General features: G+C 42.1%; 1 protein-coding gene across 4 annotated transcripts in view; it reads right to left on the bottom strand.

The window, feature by feature from the left end:
* The window catches only part of GAD2 (glutamate decarboxylase 2), a 58929-nt gene that overhangs the window by 12693 nt on the left and 26075 nt on the right, over positions 1-20161 (bottom strand). For all 4 annotated transcript variants that reach the window (XM_075922541.1, XM_075922542.1, XM_075922543.1 and 1 more), the window contains 4 exons: positions 16609-16688; positions 9700-9754; positions 7634-7750; positions 5458-5522 (listed from right to left, as the gene is read on the bottom strand). In XM_075922541.1, the coding sequence (XP_075778656.1) occupies positions 5458-5522; positions 7634-7750; positions 9700-9754; positions 16609-16688 (317 nt within the window). The remainder of the gene's footprint in view (positions 1-5457; positions 5523-7633; positions 7751-9699; positions 9755-16608; positions 16689-20161) is intronic.

Below are 20161 nucleotides of genomic sequence, written 5' to 3'. Positions count from 1 at the left end.
CAGGGGTGGGGAACCTTTTTTGGGTTGGAAGCTGCTGACCCACAGAAAAGTCAGCCGCAACCCCCCCCCCAAAAAAAACCCCCCAAACAAACAAGGGAGAAGCAAACTCCCTTTCTCCCCCGACTGGGCAGAAAGACACTTCCTGCATTCCTATCACACACCAGAGTCTAGGGGTATGTCTACACTACCCCGCTAGTTCGAACTAGCGGGGTAATGTAGGCATACCAAACTTGCTAATGAAGCCCGGGATTTGAATTTCCCGGGCTTCATTAGCATAAAGCCGGCTCCGCCATTTTTAAAAGCCGGCTAGTGCGAACCCCGTGCCGTGCGGCTACACGCGGCACGGGCTAGATAGTTTGAACTATGTAGTTATTCCGAACTATCTGTACGCCTCGAGGTGTACAGATAGATTGGAATGGCTATGTAGTTCGAACTATCTAGCCCGTGCCGCATGTAGCCGCACGGCACGGGGTTCGCACTAGCCGGCTTTTAAAAATGGCGGAGCCGGCTTTATGCTAATGAAGCCCGGGAAATTCAAATCCCGGGCTTCATTAGCAAGTTTGGTATGCATACATTACCCCGCTAGTTCGAACTAGCGGGGTAGTGTAGACATACCCTAGCAGATTTTGTGTGCTCCAGCCCCATAGTCGGGCAGTAAGGGAGGCGGGAGTGCCAGCACAGGCTCCCCAATGCTGGGGGAGGGCCATGAGCCTCAGGGGACAGATTCAGGCAAACCATGAGCTACATCCAGCCCCCGGGCCTGAGGTACCCCACCCCTGACGTACACTTTACAGGCAAAGAGTGAATGTGTTAAAAACACTTCCATGCTTTAGGACCAGCCTGCAAGAGTGTGTAGGCAGCTAAGATGCAGATAGGTGACTGGTGGGACCTCTAATGAGAATCAGTGGGAATTAGGCACCAAATCTGTTTGGGCCTTTTCAAAAGTGGCAAAACAGGTTTGGTGCCTACTTCCCACTGATTCCCATTAACTCCCACTGCGCTGAGCATCAGCTTTCTGAGGAGACACATTCAAAAATTCCATTAGGGGCTTAACTTCATCTTTGCACACCTTTGAAAATCTGTCCCCAGATCACTTTTATAATGAGATCTAGATGCTTCAGTAAATTTTTTCCATATGGTCAGATCCTCAGCTGGTATAAGTTCTCAATGCTCCATTGACTTCAAGTGAGCTATGACAATTTGCACAATCTGAGGTCTGGGCCCAAATGATCATGGGTAATGCTTTTTGAGATAATGCCATATTCTTCTTTCATGCTCTTAGCCACTTATCTTGGTTACCAAGATGCTAGAAGAAAATCAGAGAGCATGCTGAAATACTTGTTGGCATGCATTCACACAAGCAGGATAAAAACACCAGGTCCGATGCCTGGGGGATTAATATTACACGCTCCTCAAGATGCTGTAACATAAAAGAGATTTATTGGCATAGAAAAAGCAATGCTGCTAGTTAATCACATCACTGCAAATGGCTTGGAAAGGGAGATAGGAGCAGTAACAGGGATTCAAAAATGTTTTGGGGAGCTTATTTCCCTATATTTAGGTTTTTTAAAAATAAATCATTTAAATACAAGAGGTTCTTTTTGAAGGCTAACACGTCTTCAGAGAGTTAAAAAAGCCCTTTTCTGAAGCATAGCAAATAGTGGCCTAGCATTGCTTGCAGAAGAGTTTAATTTAAACCAACACAAGACACTGTATCCTAAAGATCTCATCTGGTTATAATGTGAGAACATTTGGAAAAGTATTTTTAGACCACGGCAAGGATGAAGAAGAATATATAGAGATGCAAAGTTTCAAATATGATTAAATAAAAACCCAATCCAATATTTGTTTAGCATATGAAAGGGTTAATTTGTGCCTCTCATCTTCAGAACTGGGCAAGTTTGAAAATTGGGTCCACAGAAGGCAAGAAACACAGCTCCAGAGCTGGATACAAGCTTAGTAAAATCTAGAATGAATGCCTAATCTGGGTTCCAAGACTGTTCTCTGAATACGATTGCCTGATTCATAATGAACATACATAAAATTCATTATGTTAATATTTATTAAGTGTAGGACTGCCAAATGCACTAGAAGAGCTTAGAGCTATATTCATTCCTAGCTGTATAAAAACGAGTTGTCCTGTAGCACCTTAGAGACTAACAGCTATATATAGCATCATGAGCTTGCATGGGCAAAACCTACTTCTTCATCATAGCACTATATATAGCTATTTGTTAGTCTTGAAAGTGCTATAGGACCACCTGCCGTGGCTGCTTTCCCACGGTGTTGTTTCTTGCAATATGGGTAGCTGGAAGGACCCACTCCTCCTGCTCCATCAGATACAAAAGAGAGTGGATCTGTCGACTCAAGAGCAGGCTGCAAAGCCCATCTGTTTGTCTCGGCCTTGGGGGAGAGGGAGCACAAGGAAAGTGGGTGAACCTTGAAGGATTGAGGTTGTAGAGGGGTGAGTGGAGAACTGGTCAGTTGTTCATTATTTTATTTTTGTTCAGTGGTTGACTTGTTATTTGTTAATTCCAGGGTTTATATTTTGGAGGACTACTGATGTCTACTGCACAGGATTATGCTCTTTCTTGCTGAGGAGGGGGCTGTTTAATTGTATAGATCTGAATAAATCAGTAAATTAGGGGGTGCAAATATCTAGAGGACCAAAATTGCTACTGCAAAAACAGATGAGTGTTTGGCAATCTGGCCTATGAGGTATTTTTCTTTCTCTGTTTGGAAATCAATTGGTAAGGTTTGTGAAGAAATGTTTTAGGATCTGGCTAGAGGAAGGTGCCCTGCATATGGCACATGACCATTGCCATTTTCTCTTGGATTGCTTCCCACTCACCTAAAATATAGATTAATATATTCTAAGGCCGGAAGAGACCATTGTGATCAATGCAATGACATGCAGTTGCAAAATGCGGTAGCTAGTGGAATACTTCTTTGCTGCCTTTCCTGCTATTTAAATGGGACTGTGCAGAGCCTGAAGCAAAGTCTGTAGGGAATACTCTTTCACAGGCAGCATCTGGCTACCTGGCCCAGCTCTTTGAGTGTTTGGCAGCTTTTAATCAACTCAGAGTCACTCATCTGTTTAGGATACTGGAGTTAATGATCTACACTTCCATTCAAGCCTATTAATCTCCTTTGCTGTTAGAGCTGAACTTTTATCTGTTTCACAGAGAACCCGAAACAAATTCCTTAAGGTGCCCCTAGACAATGGAGATGGCTCAGTCTTTTTATAGCAAAAGGGTTGTTTACCAGCAGCAACGCCCAAATATCAATTTTCTGCCTAAAGAATTGCCTAGACCTTCAGGTCAGCCATTTTTCTAAAATGTATTGCAGTTGTGCACAAAGTATTTTAGTGAATTACATTCACAAGGATATTGAAGTCAACTATCGATATGTGCTTCAATAAAATAATGGCTGACAGTCACATGCAAAGATGAAAGTTACATAGACAAAAATGAGACCAATTGTTTTCTTTTGGAAATTTGCTAATGGACCACCTTGAAGATTTTGTTTGATCAAGAATTGGCTTTATTTGGTATCTAGTGATTATTAGAAACTGAAGGCTGAAATGAATGTTCCCACTCACTTTGCAACATCTAAATGTGGACAACTTAGTAGGACATCTAAATCTCACACGTGGGTGCTCAGACTGGAATTTAGATGCATAAATTCCCATTTAATGTAACTAAGCGCCAATATTAGCATCCACACATAAGCTCTGAAAGCTACCCAGATTTGCAAAATTGGCACACAGAGTATACAAGTCCTGTGGAAATCTGAGTAGTTACTCTGTCTTCCCTTCCACCCCCCAGCCCAATCATTTACCATGGGAAGAAGGAAAAGGAAATGGCAGGATTCCCATGTAATTCACGGCTTCATACCAGGAGATGACCCTTACCAGAACACTAGATCTAAATCCCTGGAATGCTGGGGAAGTTCTAACTGAGTTGGAGGGCTGAATTAATGACTTAGGCATCTCTGTACCAGAGATTGAACCAGAACTTCTAATGCAAACTTCTCTGAATTTGGGAGAAATTCAGATTTAGCTCCTATCCTGGACCCAAATTTTGTGATTTAGATTTCTCTTTAATACAATATCCTGAAAAGCAGCAGGAGCAGGGATTTCGACATCCTGGCTGTTTTGCAGTATATCCTGCTTAAGCACAGTGTGCATATATTTAGTGGTAAGAGTTTTCATTAACAAAAATGTGTCTAGCTTTTAAAAGTCCTTTTTAAGTTCTAAAGGCTTTTAAGTGATCTGCTGGAAAAGACTTTTACTAGCTGCTTTCCAAATTCAAGATAAAAACAGTTTTGAAAAAGAGTAATAAGTTCATGCATCTGAGAAAAGGGGCTTGATCCTCATAGGGAGACCTGAATACAGGGTCTGCAGAAAAAGAATGGAAGGAAAAAATAATGAAACCACTAAGAGCATCATGAAAATTAAGTGAAACCAAAGGCTTGTAGACAGGAAAAAAGGAAGTTGGGAGTAGAATTGAAATTTAACTGGCATGGACCTGTGGTTTTGTTATAAATTGGTAAGAAGTAGGATGGGAATAATACCCTAATCTTAACCAACAGAAACTTTAAAAAAGTTTCTAGACATGTACTTGTTCAGGAGTTCATTCAAGCTTATTCTTTATTGCTACTGAACTGGTTCATCATTTCTGTGTGTATTATAGATGCTTTCATCCTGGGTGGAAGTCAAAGCCTTGTACACACAAACCTCAGCATTTTCATGATCCAGTTTAAGGATTTAATTATATGAAGCACATTCAAACAGTGTGGAAATCTGAGCTGTTGCACATATGAGCTGAGTTTTGCAACTACAGAAAAAGAAACTCTGAATTGGATGTGTAAATTAAATATTCCTAGCAAGTGTATGCATGACATCTCTTCTGATAAAATTCTAGCTAGAATCCATAGTAGCGTTACAATCCAGTGCATTAGGGTATTGCATAAAAACTTATTGTACTGTCTTGGCATTGTGATGTGCTGATATTTCATAGGTACTTGAGGATTTATAAATGAGCTCCCCAATAAAACTGGAATGATTTCAGTCTGGTAACCCTGCTGCAAGGTCTCCAAGGTTCAGTTCTTTTGAAAATGCAGTTGTGTTTTTTTGGACAGGTTCATAAATGAATCACACAAAGACCATTAGGGAGCTCAGACTATGGTTTGAAAGGGATGAATCACAAATAGGAACAATACATTATATGAACCAGAAAACAAAGTCACATCACATATTTTTAGTCACACAGCTTATCGAATAAAGGAACTTAGCAATGTTATTTCAGTTGAAAAAGGATAGCTTGAAAGATTGCTTCATGCTATATCTTGGACATTAAATTCTAATAATGAATAGGACTGGTTGATTTTTATTTATAAGCATTTCTGTGGCAATCATAAGTGTATTGGCACACTTAATTTGTTAATAAATCATACCTTTCAACTCCATTTAATTTCCATTTATGTTTCCTAGACATCAGCAGCCCGCCACCCCACGCTGCCTGAAAAACAAGATACAAAAGCTTAAAAAGCAGCTAGTTTTGTATTTTTCTAGTGCTTGCATCCAGATGTGTGAGCAATTTTATATCTGCTCCTTTTCTTGCTGAACTCACATAGCTCTAAACATCTCAGATGGAGCTATAGTTTAGGGCCTGGATAATACTTTGTACTAATGGTTTACAGCTCTCTCTCGTGGTTTGTTCCATGAGGCTGTCACTGGGGTTGCACAGGATACTGGCCTGTGTGTCAGCCAGCATCACTAGCCAACATAATTCCTCCTTCACCATGGCCATATATGACATCAGAATGCTAAGCCAGCCCCAATTTGTACTGGTGGGGAGACAAGAAGTGACTAGATACACACAGAAGGGCAGGCCAGATGATTGGGGTGTGGGGCAGAGAGGACAATTTGCCCAGGGGCTTGGACAATTATAAAGGTTCACAGGCCTCCAGCTGCTGCCACTGGCAGTGCAGCGGAGCTAAGGTAGGCTTTCTGCTCAGCCTAGCTCTGCACTGCTCCTGGATGTGTCTAGGAGGTCTTTTCAGCACAAGGGGGAGGGAAGTCTCCACACACTGCCCCGGCCCCAAGTGTCATTGTTCAGGAACTGAAACGAGTGGGACCTCCCAGATCCCACCCCCCCTCAGACTCCAACCTCAGCCTACTGAAGGTGAGGGAAGGGACGGGGGGAGAGAATGCAAGTGATGTAGGAGGGGGGATGGTGTGAGTAGGAATGGGGTCTTGGAGAAAGGGTGGGACAAGGACATGGCTTCAGTGAAGGGGTGAGGCAAGTGCATGGTCTGAGGGAAGGGGTGGAACAAGGGTCTTTGGGGTTGTGTGATTAGACAGGTGGCAACCCTACTGGGCAGGCATGGTTGTGCCAGAAGAGTGTGCTCAGCACCGCAGGCAGCAGCTTGGTGGGCACCAGCCAGCAGAGATGCAGCACCATCCAAAAGTCAGGCGAGCCACATCCACATGGGTGCAGCTTTCGCATGCATGGGGACCCACTGACTCTTCTGCCCTGGGCCCCAGAATTGCTCTCAGCAAGCCTGCAGAAGGGCTTTCCCCTTTCTGTTACAATGACATTGATAGCGTGGGATGGCACCCCCCCCTGCAGAGATGGGTTTTTCATCAGAATTCCAACCAACCAACTCTCCTCAAACCTCTTCCCCTTCCCGCCCCACTGTCTCCCACCCTGTTTTTTCCTGAAGAGCTCTGGGATAGGAGAGATCATCTTTCAACATGTTTGCAGGAAAATGAAACACAGTGAGGACCCCAATAAAGTCAGTTAATGTTCGAAGATCAAATTGGCAAGATAGTCTAGCAGATGTGATTGGGATCTTGCAGCCTTTTCCTCACTTGTTTATTTTTAGGAGTGGCTGGAAAACAACAATTCTATTTCATGAAAAATTTCAAGATTTTTATTAATTCCAATGCAAAACAAAAATAAGACCATTAGACCTTTTTGGTGAAGAACCCGCAACAGGCCTCCGCGTACCCCAGAACAACTGAACAGATGCCATAGGGACTTGGAGCCATGTCTCTCACAGCCTGCATGAGCATACTAACCAGTGGGCTCACTTGTTGGCAGGTTTCCCCATCTTTTACCATGCCCCCCACATTCCCAAAATTTAATTTTGGATTGGAGAAACTCTCTGGGTAATATTGTCACTGAAACCACTATGTTTCTATGCAACATTTCAGCCACCACGCTATGGGAATTATTTATTTATTTTACACTTGCCACAGAAGATGGGCCTGTGTGGGGTATGGCATTTTCTCACAATGATGATGCCTAGAGATGTAAAGGTGGAGGCCATGATTTTCAAACTACGATTCCTATAATGAGTCACTTAAATGCATGTTTAAACAGCTGAAAGTGGCCTGATTTTCAAAAGTGCAGAGCACCAACAGCTCTAAGCGCCCTCACTTCAACGTCTATGTGCCCAGCCTCTTTTTTCAGATCAAAGGAGTGGAAAATTAGGTCCTAGCTCATTAGCTCTCATTAGAGGAACCAAGTATGTGATCATCTGTGGAAAATGACAGTGGACACGGATGGGTGAATTCACATTGGCACACTTTGTAATCCAGTCTCTAGAGCAATACAGTACTTACATCTACGTGCATCCAGATTTTGTATTTCTTGCAGATGTCTGCAATAGCGATGAGTGGATCAAATGCACCATACACTGTAGTTCCTGCTGTGGCACTGACTAGGAAAGGAACAAATCCCTACATAAAGGAGAGAAATATTCCTCAGAGAGAGAATATTATTTGTCAAACATGGAACCTACCTGAATTTGCAGAAGCTCTATTTTCTTCTAAGTAGTCAGGCCATTGTGTAAGTAAAACTTCAATTGTAGCAGCCACTGTGCTAACCCAGAATGAGTACATGAGTGTCTCCCAGCTGACAATCCTGCTTTGTATTGTCAGGCAAAGAAAGTTGCCATTTGGAAATCAGGGGCTCATTCATGTTATTTTTGCACTTTTTTTGGTTTTCTCGTTTTAGATGTTTGCGATATTACAGTTTCTGCCTTTAGGTGGCAGCAAACTTCCAAGGCCAACACTGCCATTTATGTAAATAGAGATGTATAAGTTGTATGAGCCACTGAATGAACATTTCCACACCTGACTGTTTGAAGTAAAAAATGGATACTCTGTTATGACATGTAGGACTAACAAACCAAACTGTCTTTATGCATCATTGGACAATAAATCTTTTTGGCAAATTTGAAGTAGCCTATATTATGCTGTACCTTAACATTGTATCCAGCACATGCTAGCGTCTGTACATCATATAGGAAGGCACATTCCCTACCCCAAAAATCTATGTTGTAATGTCCTGATCCTGCAAAGGTTTATGTTTACTTTCCACTTTTAGTACATGAGCAGTTCTGAAGCCATTGGAACTACTGTACTCAAAGTGTGTAAAGTTAAGTAAGTCCTAAGACTGCAATATTGTGGTCTAAAATAAACATATGAAAACTATACAAAAATACAGTTTTCTTAATATGTAATGAGCAGCTGATAAAAAGGCCTGAAAAGGCCCAACTTCCTCCCCCTCCCCCCTTTGTAAGTTTTTGGTTTAATGTTCTGGGTTTTTTTATAGTTTCCCTTATCCTATGATTTATTTTAAGCAAAACAAGTTTTTCCAAAGACCAGTTTTTCTTGTGAACTTTGAACTCTGTATTTTAAAATATTACTGTACAGCAACTCTTGCCATAGCCACAATATTAAAATAAGCTGTATTTTATTTTTAAGCTTTAAAAGGACACACACAAAAAACTGCATCTTGAAGAATACATTTAGTTTTTGAATGAACTCATCTTGATTTTGTAAAACCAAAGAGTAGTCCTGTGACACCTTAGAGACTAACAAAAATATATTCAGTATCATGAGCTTTCATGGGCAAAACTCACTTCTCCAGATGTGCAGTCCACTCTCTAATCACCTTAGAGATTAACATACACCCAAACCCACATATATATATTTGTTAATTTCTAAGGGTGTGTCTACACCATAGCACTATTAATGTTGAGCTGGAGGATTTCTTATTCCAACTCCTGTAACCCTCATTTTACAAGGAGTAAGGGAAGTGGAAGGAAGAGTGTTCTTCCTTCAACTTCCTGCTATATAGACAGCGCCAAAAGCTGAATTAAGCTATTTCGACTTCAGCTACGTAATTGAAGTAGCTGAAGTTGCGTAGCTTAATTAGAGTTTTGCTCTGCTGTGTAGATGTGCCCTAAGGTGCCACAGAACAACTTGTTGTTTTTAAATTGCAGACTAACATAGCTACTCCTCTTGAGTTTGTGACTTTGATAAGAATATTTTCAGCTTTTTAAAAAATCTTCAATTCCAAAATGTCTTTTCATTTAGAGCCAACCGTCAGCTAGTGTTTGTATCACAGACTGAAGAGATTATACTGTACAGCATAGAAGGAAGGCAAATGCCTTAAGACGGCTATGAAACATCTTTAAACATATATTTTATTCAGCACCTCTAACTGTTCTCATTATGCTATTGTGTTTCATGTAAATAAACCTGCAACAGAACATAAGACAGACTAGCTCAACTCTCCTCTTAAAAAACATCAAACAAATTGAACAAAATGGCACTGGTTTCCTATGCGTGGTGGTGGGAAAACCTACACCATTTCTGAAGGCACCTGCTAATATACTTACCTTTTGTTTGGCTTCAATAATTCTTCTTTCAAGGTCTGATGGGATCATTTTCCCTCTGCAGAAAGGATAAGGTCATATTCAAGTTTCAGTTTTGAAATCAGCCCCTTTCAATCACTTTTCCACTTAAATAACCCCAGACGGGAATGTACTTAACCCTTGTGCACCACTGAAGCTCTCAAAGAAGGCATTTAAATGGAACCTACTCCTTGACCTGGCCTTCAGCACTATGCTGAATTTCATCCTAAGTTAGTTGTTAGCCAGTTATCACCAGTGGGGGAAAGTCACATCCACAGAGAGCCTAGTATTTGGTGAAGCCCCACTTAGTGCTGTATTAAAAGTCGTGAAGGATACGTCCATCAAGGGCTATTAGCTAAGATGGGCAGAGACTGTGTCCCCAGCCTCTGTTTGGCAGAAGCTGGGAATGGGTGATCTGGGCTGGATCACCTGTTCTGTTTTTTCCCTGTGGGACATTTGGCATTGGCCACTGTCAGAAGACAGGATTCTGGAATCGATGGACATTTGATCTGACCCAGCATGGCTAATCTTAGGGCAAATCTTTTGGTTCCTGTGTGGTTCTGTAGCCAGTGAAAAGCTCCCTGTATGTCCTGCAGAGGAGCCCCAACTCTGTGGCTGCCACTGATGGAGTCTGCTACTCCACCTCCCACTGGCTTTCAGGCTCTTGTTCAGGGAGCTCTGCACTTTCACAGAGAATCCTCAACAGGGCCACCCAAAGGATTCAGGGGGCTTGGGGCAAAGCAATTTTAGGGGCCCTTTCCTGGCACTCCCTGTCTCAGACCTTGGACTTCAGACATTCTCATGGGGCCCCTTGTGGGGCCCGGGGCAAATTGCCCCACTTGCCCACCCCTCTGAGCAGCCCTGATCCTCAAGTCAATTGCCTGGCCCCAAACAATGAGACCAGCTGATTTTTCCAAAATTCAGCAATTGGGGAGGGGGAAGAAGTTTTCTGCCTGCTAAGAGCAGTTGATTCCCTTCTCATTACTTCTCTACACCCTCAGGAGAACACTGACTTTTATTTGCAATGCAGGTTAAAATCACCCTCAGTTTAATTCCAGTGAGTTCAGTGGACTGATGCAAGGGACAAATTTGCCTCAGAGCAACAACTCCATGGCTTGATCTGGTTACCTTCCCACTAGCTTTGAGAAGGGCATGAAAAAGAAGAATCTGGTCTAGTTTAGAAGAAAATACATCTTCAAATATATTGGGGTATGTCTACACTACAGCACTAATTCGAACTAACTTAGTTCGAATTAGTTAATTCGAACTAAGCTAATTCGAACTCGTGCACCTAGACTTAAAAATTAGTTCGAATTAGCGTTTTGCTAATTTGAACTAGCATGTCCACACTCAGTGGACCCTGAACCGAGGTTAAGGATGGCCGGAAGCAGTGCCGGCAGGGCATCAGATTAGGACTTAGAGTGTGGAGCTGCTGCCTCAGGCTAGCCGAGGGCTGTGCTTAAAGGGACCCGACCCCCACCCCGGACAGACAGTTCTCAGGGGTTCCCCACTTGCAAATCAGTCCTGGCTTGGAGTGCCCTGAGTGCCCACACTCGGCACATCACAGCACTCGGCCATCAGCCCAGCTGCACTTGCCGCAGGCTGCCATCCGGAGTGGGGGTCAATCAAGGGGCTTCAGGAGAGCTTTCACCCCGAGAAGCCCACAGAGCCACCCCAGTCCTCCCCATCGGGGGCTTGTACCCCATTCCTCCCTCACCTCCTTCCACTCACCCCTCCCTAGCCCCCCTTCCTGATGTACAAAATAAAGGACACGTGTGTTCAAAAATAGAAACTCTCTTTATTGAACAAAACTCGGGGAAACTGGGAAAAGGAGGTGGGAGAGGGGAAGAGAGAGGGTGGGAGAGGGGAGGGCAACTAAAATGATCAGGGGTTTGGAACAGGTCCTGTATGAAGAGAGGCTAAAGAGACTGGGACTTCTCAGCTTAGAAAAGAGGAGACTGAGGGGGGATATGATAGAGGTCTATAAAAGCATGAGTGGTGTGGAGAGGGTGCATAAAGAAAAGTTCTTCATTAGTTCCCATAATAGAAGGACTAGAGGACACCAAATGAAATGAATGGGTAGCAGGCTTCAAACTAATAACAGAAAGTTCTTCACAAAGCAAATAATCAACCTGTGGAACTCTTTGCTGCAGGAGGCTGTGAAGGCTAGAACTATAACAGAGTTTAAAGAGAAGTTAGATAAAGTTATGGAGGTTGGGTCCATGGAGTGCTATTAGCCAGGGGGTAGAAATGGTGTCACTGGCCTCTGTTTGTGGAAGCCTGGAGATGGATGGCACGAGACAAATGGCTTGGTCACTGTTTCGGTCCATCCCCTCCAGGGTCCCTAGTATTGGCCACTGTCAGCAGACAGGCTACTAGGCTAGATGGACCTTTGGTCTGACCCAGTACGGCCATTGTAAGCTCAGGACTCAGGGTCGGGGGTCTCAGTGGACCACCTTGATTTTCATGCAAACCTGCTCCCGGGTGGCCAGGCTGGCAGCTATCCTGCCCTAGACGGCCACTTTCCTGTGCCTAGTGCAGAGGTCATGGATGAGGTCCACGATCTCCGCACTAGACCAGGCGGATGCCCGCCTCTTGTGGACCCGGGCAGGCTCCCGGGAGCCGCCAGCCTGGTCCCGGGAAGAGGCTGAGGGCTGGGTGGCAGCGGGTGGCTGGCTCGAGCCGTGCCAGGTGCAGGGTCTGCTGGCTGGGTGCTGGCAGGCTTGCACCTGGCACGGGCACCGTAGCCAGCCCGTGCCCCTTTAAGAGCTCCGGGGCTGGGAGGGGGGCAGACGAGTTTCCCTGGTGGTGCCCAGAGTGGCCACCAGGGAAAGCTGGGGAGGGCTAGCCTCCCACTAGTTTGAATTAAGTGGCTACACAGCCCTTAATTCGAACTAGCTAATTCGAACTAGGTGTTAGTCCTCGTAAAATGAGGTTTACCTACTTCGAATTAAGCGCTCCGCTAGTTCGAATTAAGTTCGAACTAGCGGAGCGCTAGTGTAGCACCTATCAAAGTTAATTCGAACTAACTCCTGTTAGTTCGAATTAACTTTGTAGTGTAGACATACCCTCGTATATAGTTTTGCAGTAGATTTAGCACGAGCCATTCACCTGAGATTCAGGCTCAGTGATTTTAGCTCCTCAGGACAATTCAGATGGTCTTGTAAATTCATTGGACACATCATGAAAACACTATTAATGTTTACATATTGAGATCTGGGGTTTTGGTTGATTTAGCTGAAAGTCGAACAATCCATGGAGAGAAAGAAGCTATATAGGAGAGGGTGGGTGAGAGTCTGTGGCCTGCATTGTGCAGGTCAGACTAGATGATCATAATGGTCCCTTCTGACCTTAAAGTTTATGAGTCTATGAGTCTATCATCAGCATTATGCTAGTCCTTTAAGAAATTGGTAAGTTCTTCATTAATTTTGCTTAATCACTGGGCACATACAAAATACTTTTTCAGTCTTTACTTGAGGTAGTAAAATTTTTCATTGAAAAGAAATAGATTTGTTAAAAATAAATAATTTTGACTGAAAAATATAATGAAATATTTCCATTTTTGTCTAAAAAATTAACTCTTGGTTTCTTACAAAAAACCCAGAATATATTACCAAAAATCATTTTAGAAACCCCCAAATGTGCTGGGTTTTGGTTTCATTTTCATAAAAAAATTCAAGGGAATAAAAATGAAAAATTCTTAATTTTCAGCAAAAAAAAATTGGTATTTTTGATCACTTGTAGTGCTTAATTATGCAGCACACCCAAGAATTTTACTCATAAAGAAGCTTTTGGTAGACATGAACTTGGGCAGCTTTGCTTTGGCAAAAATCATATTTTGCTTTCAAATTATAAAAGCTGAACTCAACTCTGGGTTTGGAATGCCAGACTGCTACAGAATATTCTGCTCATTTCAGAACATCCTGCTTTTTGGTTATGGTTCTAGACAAAAATAATGTTTCCCTTTTCCTCTTACAACTGCTTTTAGAACTATAAGGGGAATAAAATGAAAGGAAACTAAAACACAGACTTGGAATTCCTAATTTAAATGCAGTATAATAGCATGCTATTTACTAGCCTTTAGCATTGCTAAAATACATGTTGAAGTACAGTATGGATTCCTCAGCATGGCAAAATTCATATACAAGTAAGTGATTAGTTAGTTCCCAGGAAACCCAAACACAGCTTTTATAATTTTCCCTTGAATTTTTTTATGAAAATGAAACACATACAGAAATGTAAACTAAAGTCAGCTGCAAACACTGTCAAAATTCACATAGGAGCAGGCAGTACATCAGTCCCCAATATAGCCAACATACATGTTGGACCATGCAAAAAAAGTCCTCAGCAGAGGCAAATACCTCAGGTTCACAGCAAGACAACTTATAGCATTACCAAACTACATGGAGTAAACCAAATGCTACCATTACCAATCCACATAAATAGGCAGGAGCATGCAGAAAACCAGCCCCCTACATTAGCAACAATGCATTTTTGCTTTGGGCTGAAAAACTGCATGATCTTACGAATTAAAAAAACAGTGCAAACCAGTTCCAATATAACATAAATACAGGCAGATTTTTACTAGGTATGGCTCTGGATGGGCGGTAATGGACTCAGGCTAGATAAGCATCCAAAAGTTCAGCTAGATCTGCAGCCAATATAATCCATATGCTTCCTTCAGAAGAGCTACAAGAACATCCCAAAACTCCTGCCTAGTGCTTTTAGGAGAAGGCCTCATGGCCTGCTATGTTTCTTTGGAATCTTCGGAGAATGGATGAGAAACATGCAGTAACTCTGCCATTTTCTTTAGAACAAACACTAAAGCAAAATAAATCAATACAGTAAATCTACACAGAATTTCTACAAGAAGGGCCAGCTTGTGACCCCAGTTACATTAATCTGGTCCTTAGTATCTAGAAAAGGCAAAGCTGTTGTTATGATGTGTTGGTACATCAGGAGTTTCTTACTCATTGTTCACACTGTCTTTAATTTTTATGCCAAGAGTACTCGACTTTTTGGCACTAGAGAGATGAGATTATGCATCAATATCCTGTAATTACTATTCCAAATTGCTTAGGTGATTTTCTTCTTTTGATGAGATGTTCAGAGCATTTTGATTTAGTCAGGCCTTCCATTTAAGATGTACCTATAAACCAGTCAGTAGATACTATAACAATGATAGTTAATGGCTCCTAATGAAAGGCAATTTTTATCTGAAAGCTCTCTAGATCTAGCGAGGAATTTTCCATCAGGTTATGTCTATACTGCAAGACTGGGAACGACAGGGGCACCCTGCTGAGCAGAAGATAATGCAAATCGCACTCTCATTTGTATATCTTCTGTTGATCCTTTTTGCAGAAGAGGTTTTGCCACTAAAAAGCCTGGTGTAGACGGGGCCATTTGTTGGAAAAAAACCCCTTTTTCGCAAGATCCTGTAAACCTCATTTTTTGAGGAATAAGGGATCTTGCAAAAAAGGGGTTTTTTTTCAACAAATGGCCCCGTCTACACAGGGCTTTTTAGTGGCAAAACCTCTTCTGCAAAAAGGATCCGCAGAAGATATGCAAATAAGAGCACGGTTTGCTTATCTTCTGCAAAAAATATGGCAGTGTAGATATAGCCTCATAGGAGGGGAGGAGGTGGGGGGAGTTAACCTGAAAATGCAATTTCCACAAGAACTGAAATTTCTGAGAAAAATTTGTCATTTTTGCCAGAATTTCAATTTTCTGCCAACAAAAATGGTTTGTTGAACTGAATCAAATTGTTGTGTTTGGGCCTGTTTGCTAATAAGCTGTGAGTGGGCCGCATGAGTGGTCTTTCTTCATCTCAGTGGGTCACAAGGTTACAGTAATCAAGGTGGTCTATCAGGATAGGTTAGTTTTGCTAACTGGGCTTCCGTAGCTAGAATTAGTGTGTGTGGGGGGGGTGCCGACTGAACCATAAGAATGGCCATACTGGGCCAGACCACTGTCCATCTATCCCCAGCATCCTGTCTTCTAACAGTGCTTTGATTGGATGCACAGGGAGTGCAGGGCTCTCACAGTCAATGTTGTGTGTAATCAGCACACACCTCACTACATGTGCCCTTGCTTTAAATGTGTGTCACTTGAGTATTACCAGAAGGGGGAAAAAACTGCATGGAGGGAAACCAAAGCAATCTGGCAACCCTGTGTGTGGGCAATGGTAAATATCTTGTTTCGTGGACCACACACAGAACTCCAATGGGTCACATGTGGCCCTCAGGCAGCAGGTTGCCCATCACCTGTGTAGTGTCTCCTAGGCGCTGCGGTTTGAGAGCCTCATGTTCTCATTCTCCTCCTCGGGCTAGGTGCAGCTCCCGTGACACACCACAGTTCTCTCCTCTGGCATTACTGCCTTGATGCTTTATGAGACATGTGATCCAGTCAGACAATCATAAACAAAAATAGGGCATGAGAGCCCCCCAATTACAACTTCCATGAATTACTGATGGATATACTTCCATGCTTAACCGACTTGAAATCAGACAGTTCAGCTCAGCTGGACAAATCAAAATTGAAATATTTCTTTTTGAGAATACAGAAATATTTAACTTGGAACAAACCAAAGTATTTCACTATTTCTGAATCAAAATTTTAAGGCACTTTCCATTCCATGAAAAACAAATGTTAAAATGTTTCCCAGGGAATGAAAATTCTAGTTTTCAAGCAGCTCTCGCTATCAGTTGTGGTAGAAGCTGGGATCAAAGCACCAGTGCCTCTGCTGGTATAAAGTGGTTTAGATGTACTGAAGTTAGAGCTATGCTGACTTACATCAGCAGATGATCTGGTCCTACATGTTTTTTTCTTGTGTTCACAGCTTGACCCCTCCCTTAGTGCAGTATTGTAAGGAGGTATAAAGAAATCTGTACTTACCTTTCATCACATCTAATCAGAATCACACTATCGGTGCCAATCCCCAAGGCTGCAGCTCCCTTCTTCACAGAAAAGTGACTCTGAAAAAACATATTTGTTGTTTTATATTATGTTTAATATTAGTTTAATCCAATTCAATGAAAAACAAAAACAAAAACCCTGCAGTTGTGTAGTCTCCTTGAAAAACAACCCTATAAGAACAATCATTCTATTAATGTAGTTTTTCAGAAACTCACCTCTGACACTTGAAATTTTATATCAGTATTCCCTCAGCATTTGAAGCAAAGTTAATAATTCTAAAATTATTTTACTCACAATAGTAACACTATTATAGCTGATTTCAGAGCCAAATTCGGCCCTGCTAACAAGCTCACTACTTGCACTGACTTCAACGATAGTTGCCTCTGTGCATCCCTCACTAAATTTGACTCACTGTACTTAGACCATTGGGATGCCCACTGGCATCTCAAGTAAAGTGTGTTTGTTACATGGCCACTTGCCAAACAATATCAAAAGCCCGAAAAAAGGCCTGTAATTGAGGATAGGCAAAGACAGAGGCCTAATTCTGATTTCATGCCAGTGTAAATCAGTCATAAGTCTACTGTAGTAAATGTAGTTATAGTAGTGTAAGATCAAAATCAGGAATGTTATTCTTACTGCATAGGATAAAAGAGAATATTGAATGTTAGGAAAGTAGTTACATCTAATTTCCCTTGACTCCTGCATAAATGTTTGTAATTTGGGGTTCCAATTTCAGAAATTCAATCAGAATCACTATCATCATGGTGCAGGAATATATCAAAGTGTACAGCTGAAAAATGGGTTTTGATCAATCTAAAACTGACTAATGAATCTGTCTAAAGCCTTTCAGTTTTAACTACAAATCACTAAACTTAAAAAAAAAGTAGTAAATACAATTTTCCTAGTGGAAATCCACCATTGAATTCATGATTAGGATTAGCTATAAATCTGAAGACTCTGTTTGCCAGTCAGTATATATTAATATTTAAATATTGATGGAAGTTATGGGCATATATAACTTAATGTAGTCATAAGTTCCTAACACTGAATAGTGAAGCAGAGGGAACATATTTGTATAGTGTACAGCAGCATTAGTGTAGGGCAAAGAACAGAAACAAGATAAATAGCATACTAGACTTTATCATGAAGTCATAGATGTTAGAGAAGGAAAAGACACTAGGCCATATAGTTGTCCACTCCCCACTTCCCCAGTTACAGGATTTTATCTTGCTAAACTTGTGAGATGGAGATTGGGATTTACCTTCTCATATATGTGGGACTAACAGACCAGAAAGGAAAAAAATTGTGCTAATGTGTGGTCAGGATGTAATATTTTCTATTTTGAAAAATAAATTATTTTCTTAATATTTAGGGCTGAACTGTGCAACTTAAACATTCCCTTAACATAACTATTTATGGAATAATGTTTGTGCATGTTACATTACATGATTTTTAGTAGACTAAAGAAAAAGTGCTGATTTTATGAAATAATTGATTTTTTAAACCCTAAATTTGTTCCCTCAAAGTGACATGAATAATTGTTTCAGTAGTGTCTTATCAGGATCATACAACTGGCAGGATTGCAACACTGATTTTCTCTTGTAGGATAAGCAATTTGTTTTTCTTCACTTATATTCCTTAAATCAACAGGCTTTTATTAATTAGTTTGTTCACTCTTCTCTGTCAAATATAAGAAATTGACTCATTGGATTACAGTTGATAGAAAGAGGACTTGCATTTCTTGAAGACAATTATAAGATGAACAGAGATGTGTTTATTACACCTATCTGGGAAACAGTTCATGAAAAGGATGCTGATAATACTATGCTAGAGACTAGCTCAATGCTGAGATGAGCAGCATTATGAACTTTAAGGGTGTGTCTAGACTGGCAAGTTTTTCTGCAAAATCATCTGCTTTTGTGGAAAAACTTGCCAGCTGTCTACACTGGCTGCTTGAATTTCCACAAAAGCACTGACGATCTCATGTAAGATCGTCAGTGCTTTTGCGGAAATACTATGCTGCTCCCGTTCGGGCAAAAGTCTTTTTCCAAAAAACTTTTGCGCAAAAGGGCCAGTGTAGACAGCAGAGATTTGTTTTCTGCAAAAAAGCCCCGATCATGAAAATGGCGTTCGGGGCTTTTTTGCGGAAAAGCGCATCTAGATTGGCCATGGACGCTTTTCCGCAAAAAGTGCTTTTGCGGAAAAGCGTCCTGCTAATCTAGACACGCTTTTCCGAAAATGCTTTTAATGGAAAACTTTTCCGTTAAAAGCATTTCCGGAAAATCATGCCAGTGTAGACGTAGCCGAAATGAACAGCTCTCAAAATGGAATTCTGCAGGCTGTCATAGTTAGCCATAACAAAATCACTTTTGAACCAACAAGTACTGAAGTTCTCGATGGTGCATGAAAGCAGTTCTCTGGGAGGCCTTGTGGCCCCCATGCTGAGCCCATCAGTGCCATTCTTTGGTCAGACACAGCATTGCATAGATTCTGCTCAGATGGGCATGGTGGTCAATCTGCCCTTCTTGTTCTAATCTCTATTGCCCTATTCTGGAGGCAGGGATATTAATTTCTGTCCCACTGGAGTGCATAGCCTTCCCCTATGTTTTGCAGGGATTATCAGCTCCTGGTCCTCAAGGAAGCCAGAACCCCCTTTGGCTCTTACCTCCCTATTAAGAGGCAGATAGGAAACACAGGTCCATTCACTAACTTAGTTCCAGCTCAAGGTCCTTAACTCAGACAGGCAGGATCAGTTCTTATCAATTGTCTTGCTGTATCCTGAGCTCCCTCACTTCTGCAGGCTTCTGCAGCCTGTGGTTCAGTTCATCCCTCCTTTGGGTTGCTGTCACCTTGGGGCAGCATCACACCAGCTTGCTGGCAGAGCCACCTTGCTCTGGACTGCTGGATTCTCTGGCAGCTGCCCTGCTTCTCGGCTCTCTTATTCTCCCAGCTGCCATGAGGAGGGTAATCAGCACTGGCTGGCAATTCCTGCATTCATTCCTTAATCGCTAGTCCCACCTGGGTTCTATGCCCCAATGGCAAGCTTATATGCCTAATGATATAATAATATTTCTTGGTTAAACTGAAATTTCCTCTGTGGTGCATGACTGTAATATACCAGCATGGCACACTGATTAGCTATGCCAAAATTATCTATTCCAGCCCTGTAATCTGTGCTCTAGTCCCCACTTCAGCAAGCCATCCCTCTTCAGCAAACCTCTTTAGCATGTTTTTAATGTTAAGCGGTTGTATAGCTCTAACTGACAGAGTTTAGCACGAGCTTAAGTGCTTCAATGAATAGGGATGGATTTTTGTGTGCTTACACATTTGAATTAGGGACCAGGATGTGTAAAATGCTGACTTTAGTGGCCATAGAAGGTGCTCAGCCCCTCCCAAAAGCACTCAGCATCTTCCAGAACCCCAGTGGTTTGCAAATAGGTATTTGCATGCAGCCCAGCTCTGCATGCTGTCATGGGCTGGCTTGTCCAAACCATGGCTGAACCGAGTGACTCCACCCAGGCGCGTTGCCTCT

The sequence above is a fragment of the Pelodiscus sinensis genome, chromosome 2 (genome assembly GCF_049634645.1).
Source record: "Pelodiscus sinensis isolate JC-2024 chromosome 2, ASM4963464v1, whole genome shotgun sequence".
NCBI lineage: Eukaryota > Metazoa > Chordata > Testudines > Trionychidae > Pelodiscus > Pelodiscus sinensis.
Note: the sequence above shows the minus strand (reverse complement) of the source record. Positions and strands in the feature narration are given on the sequence as shown.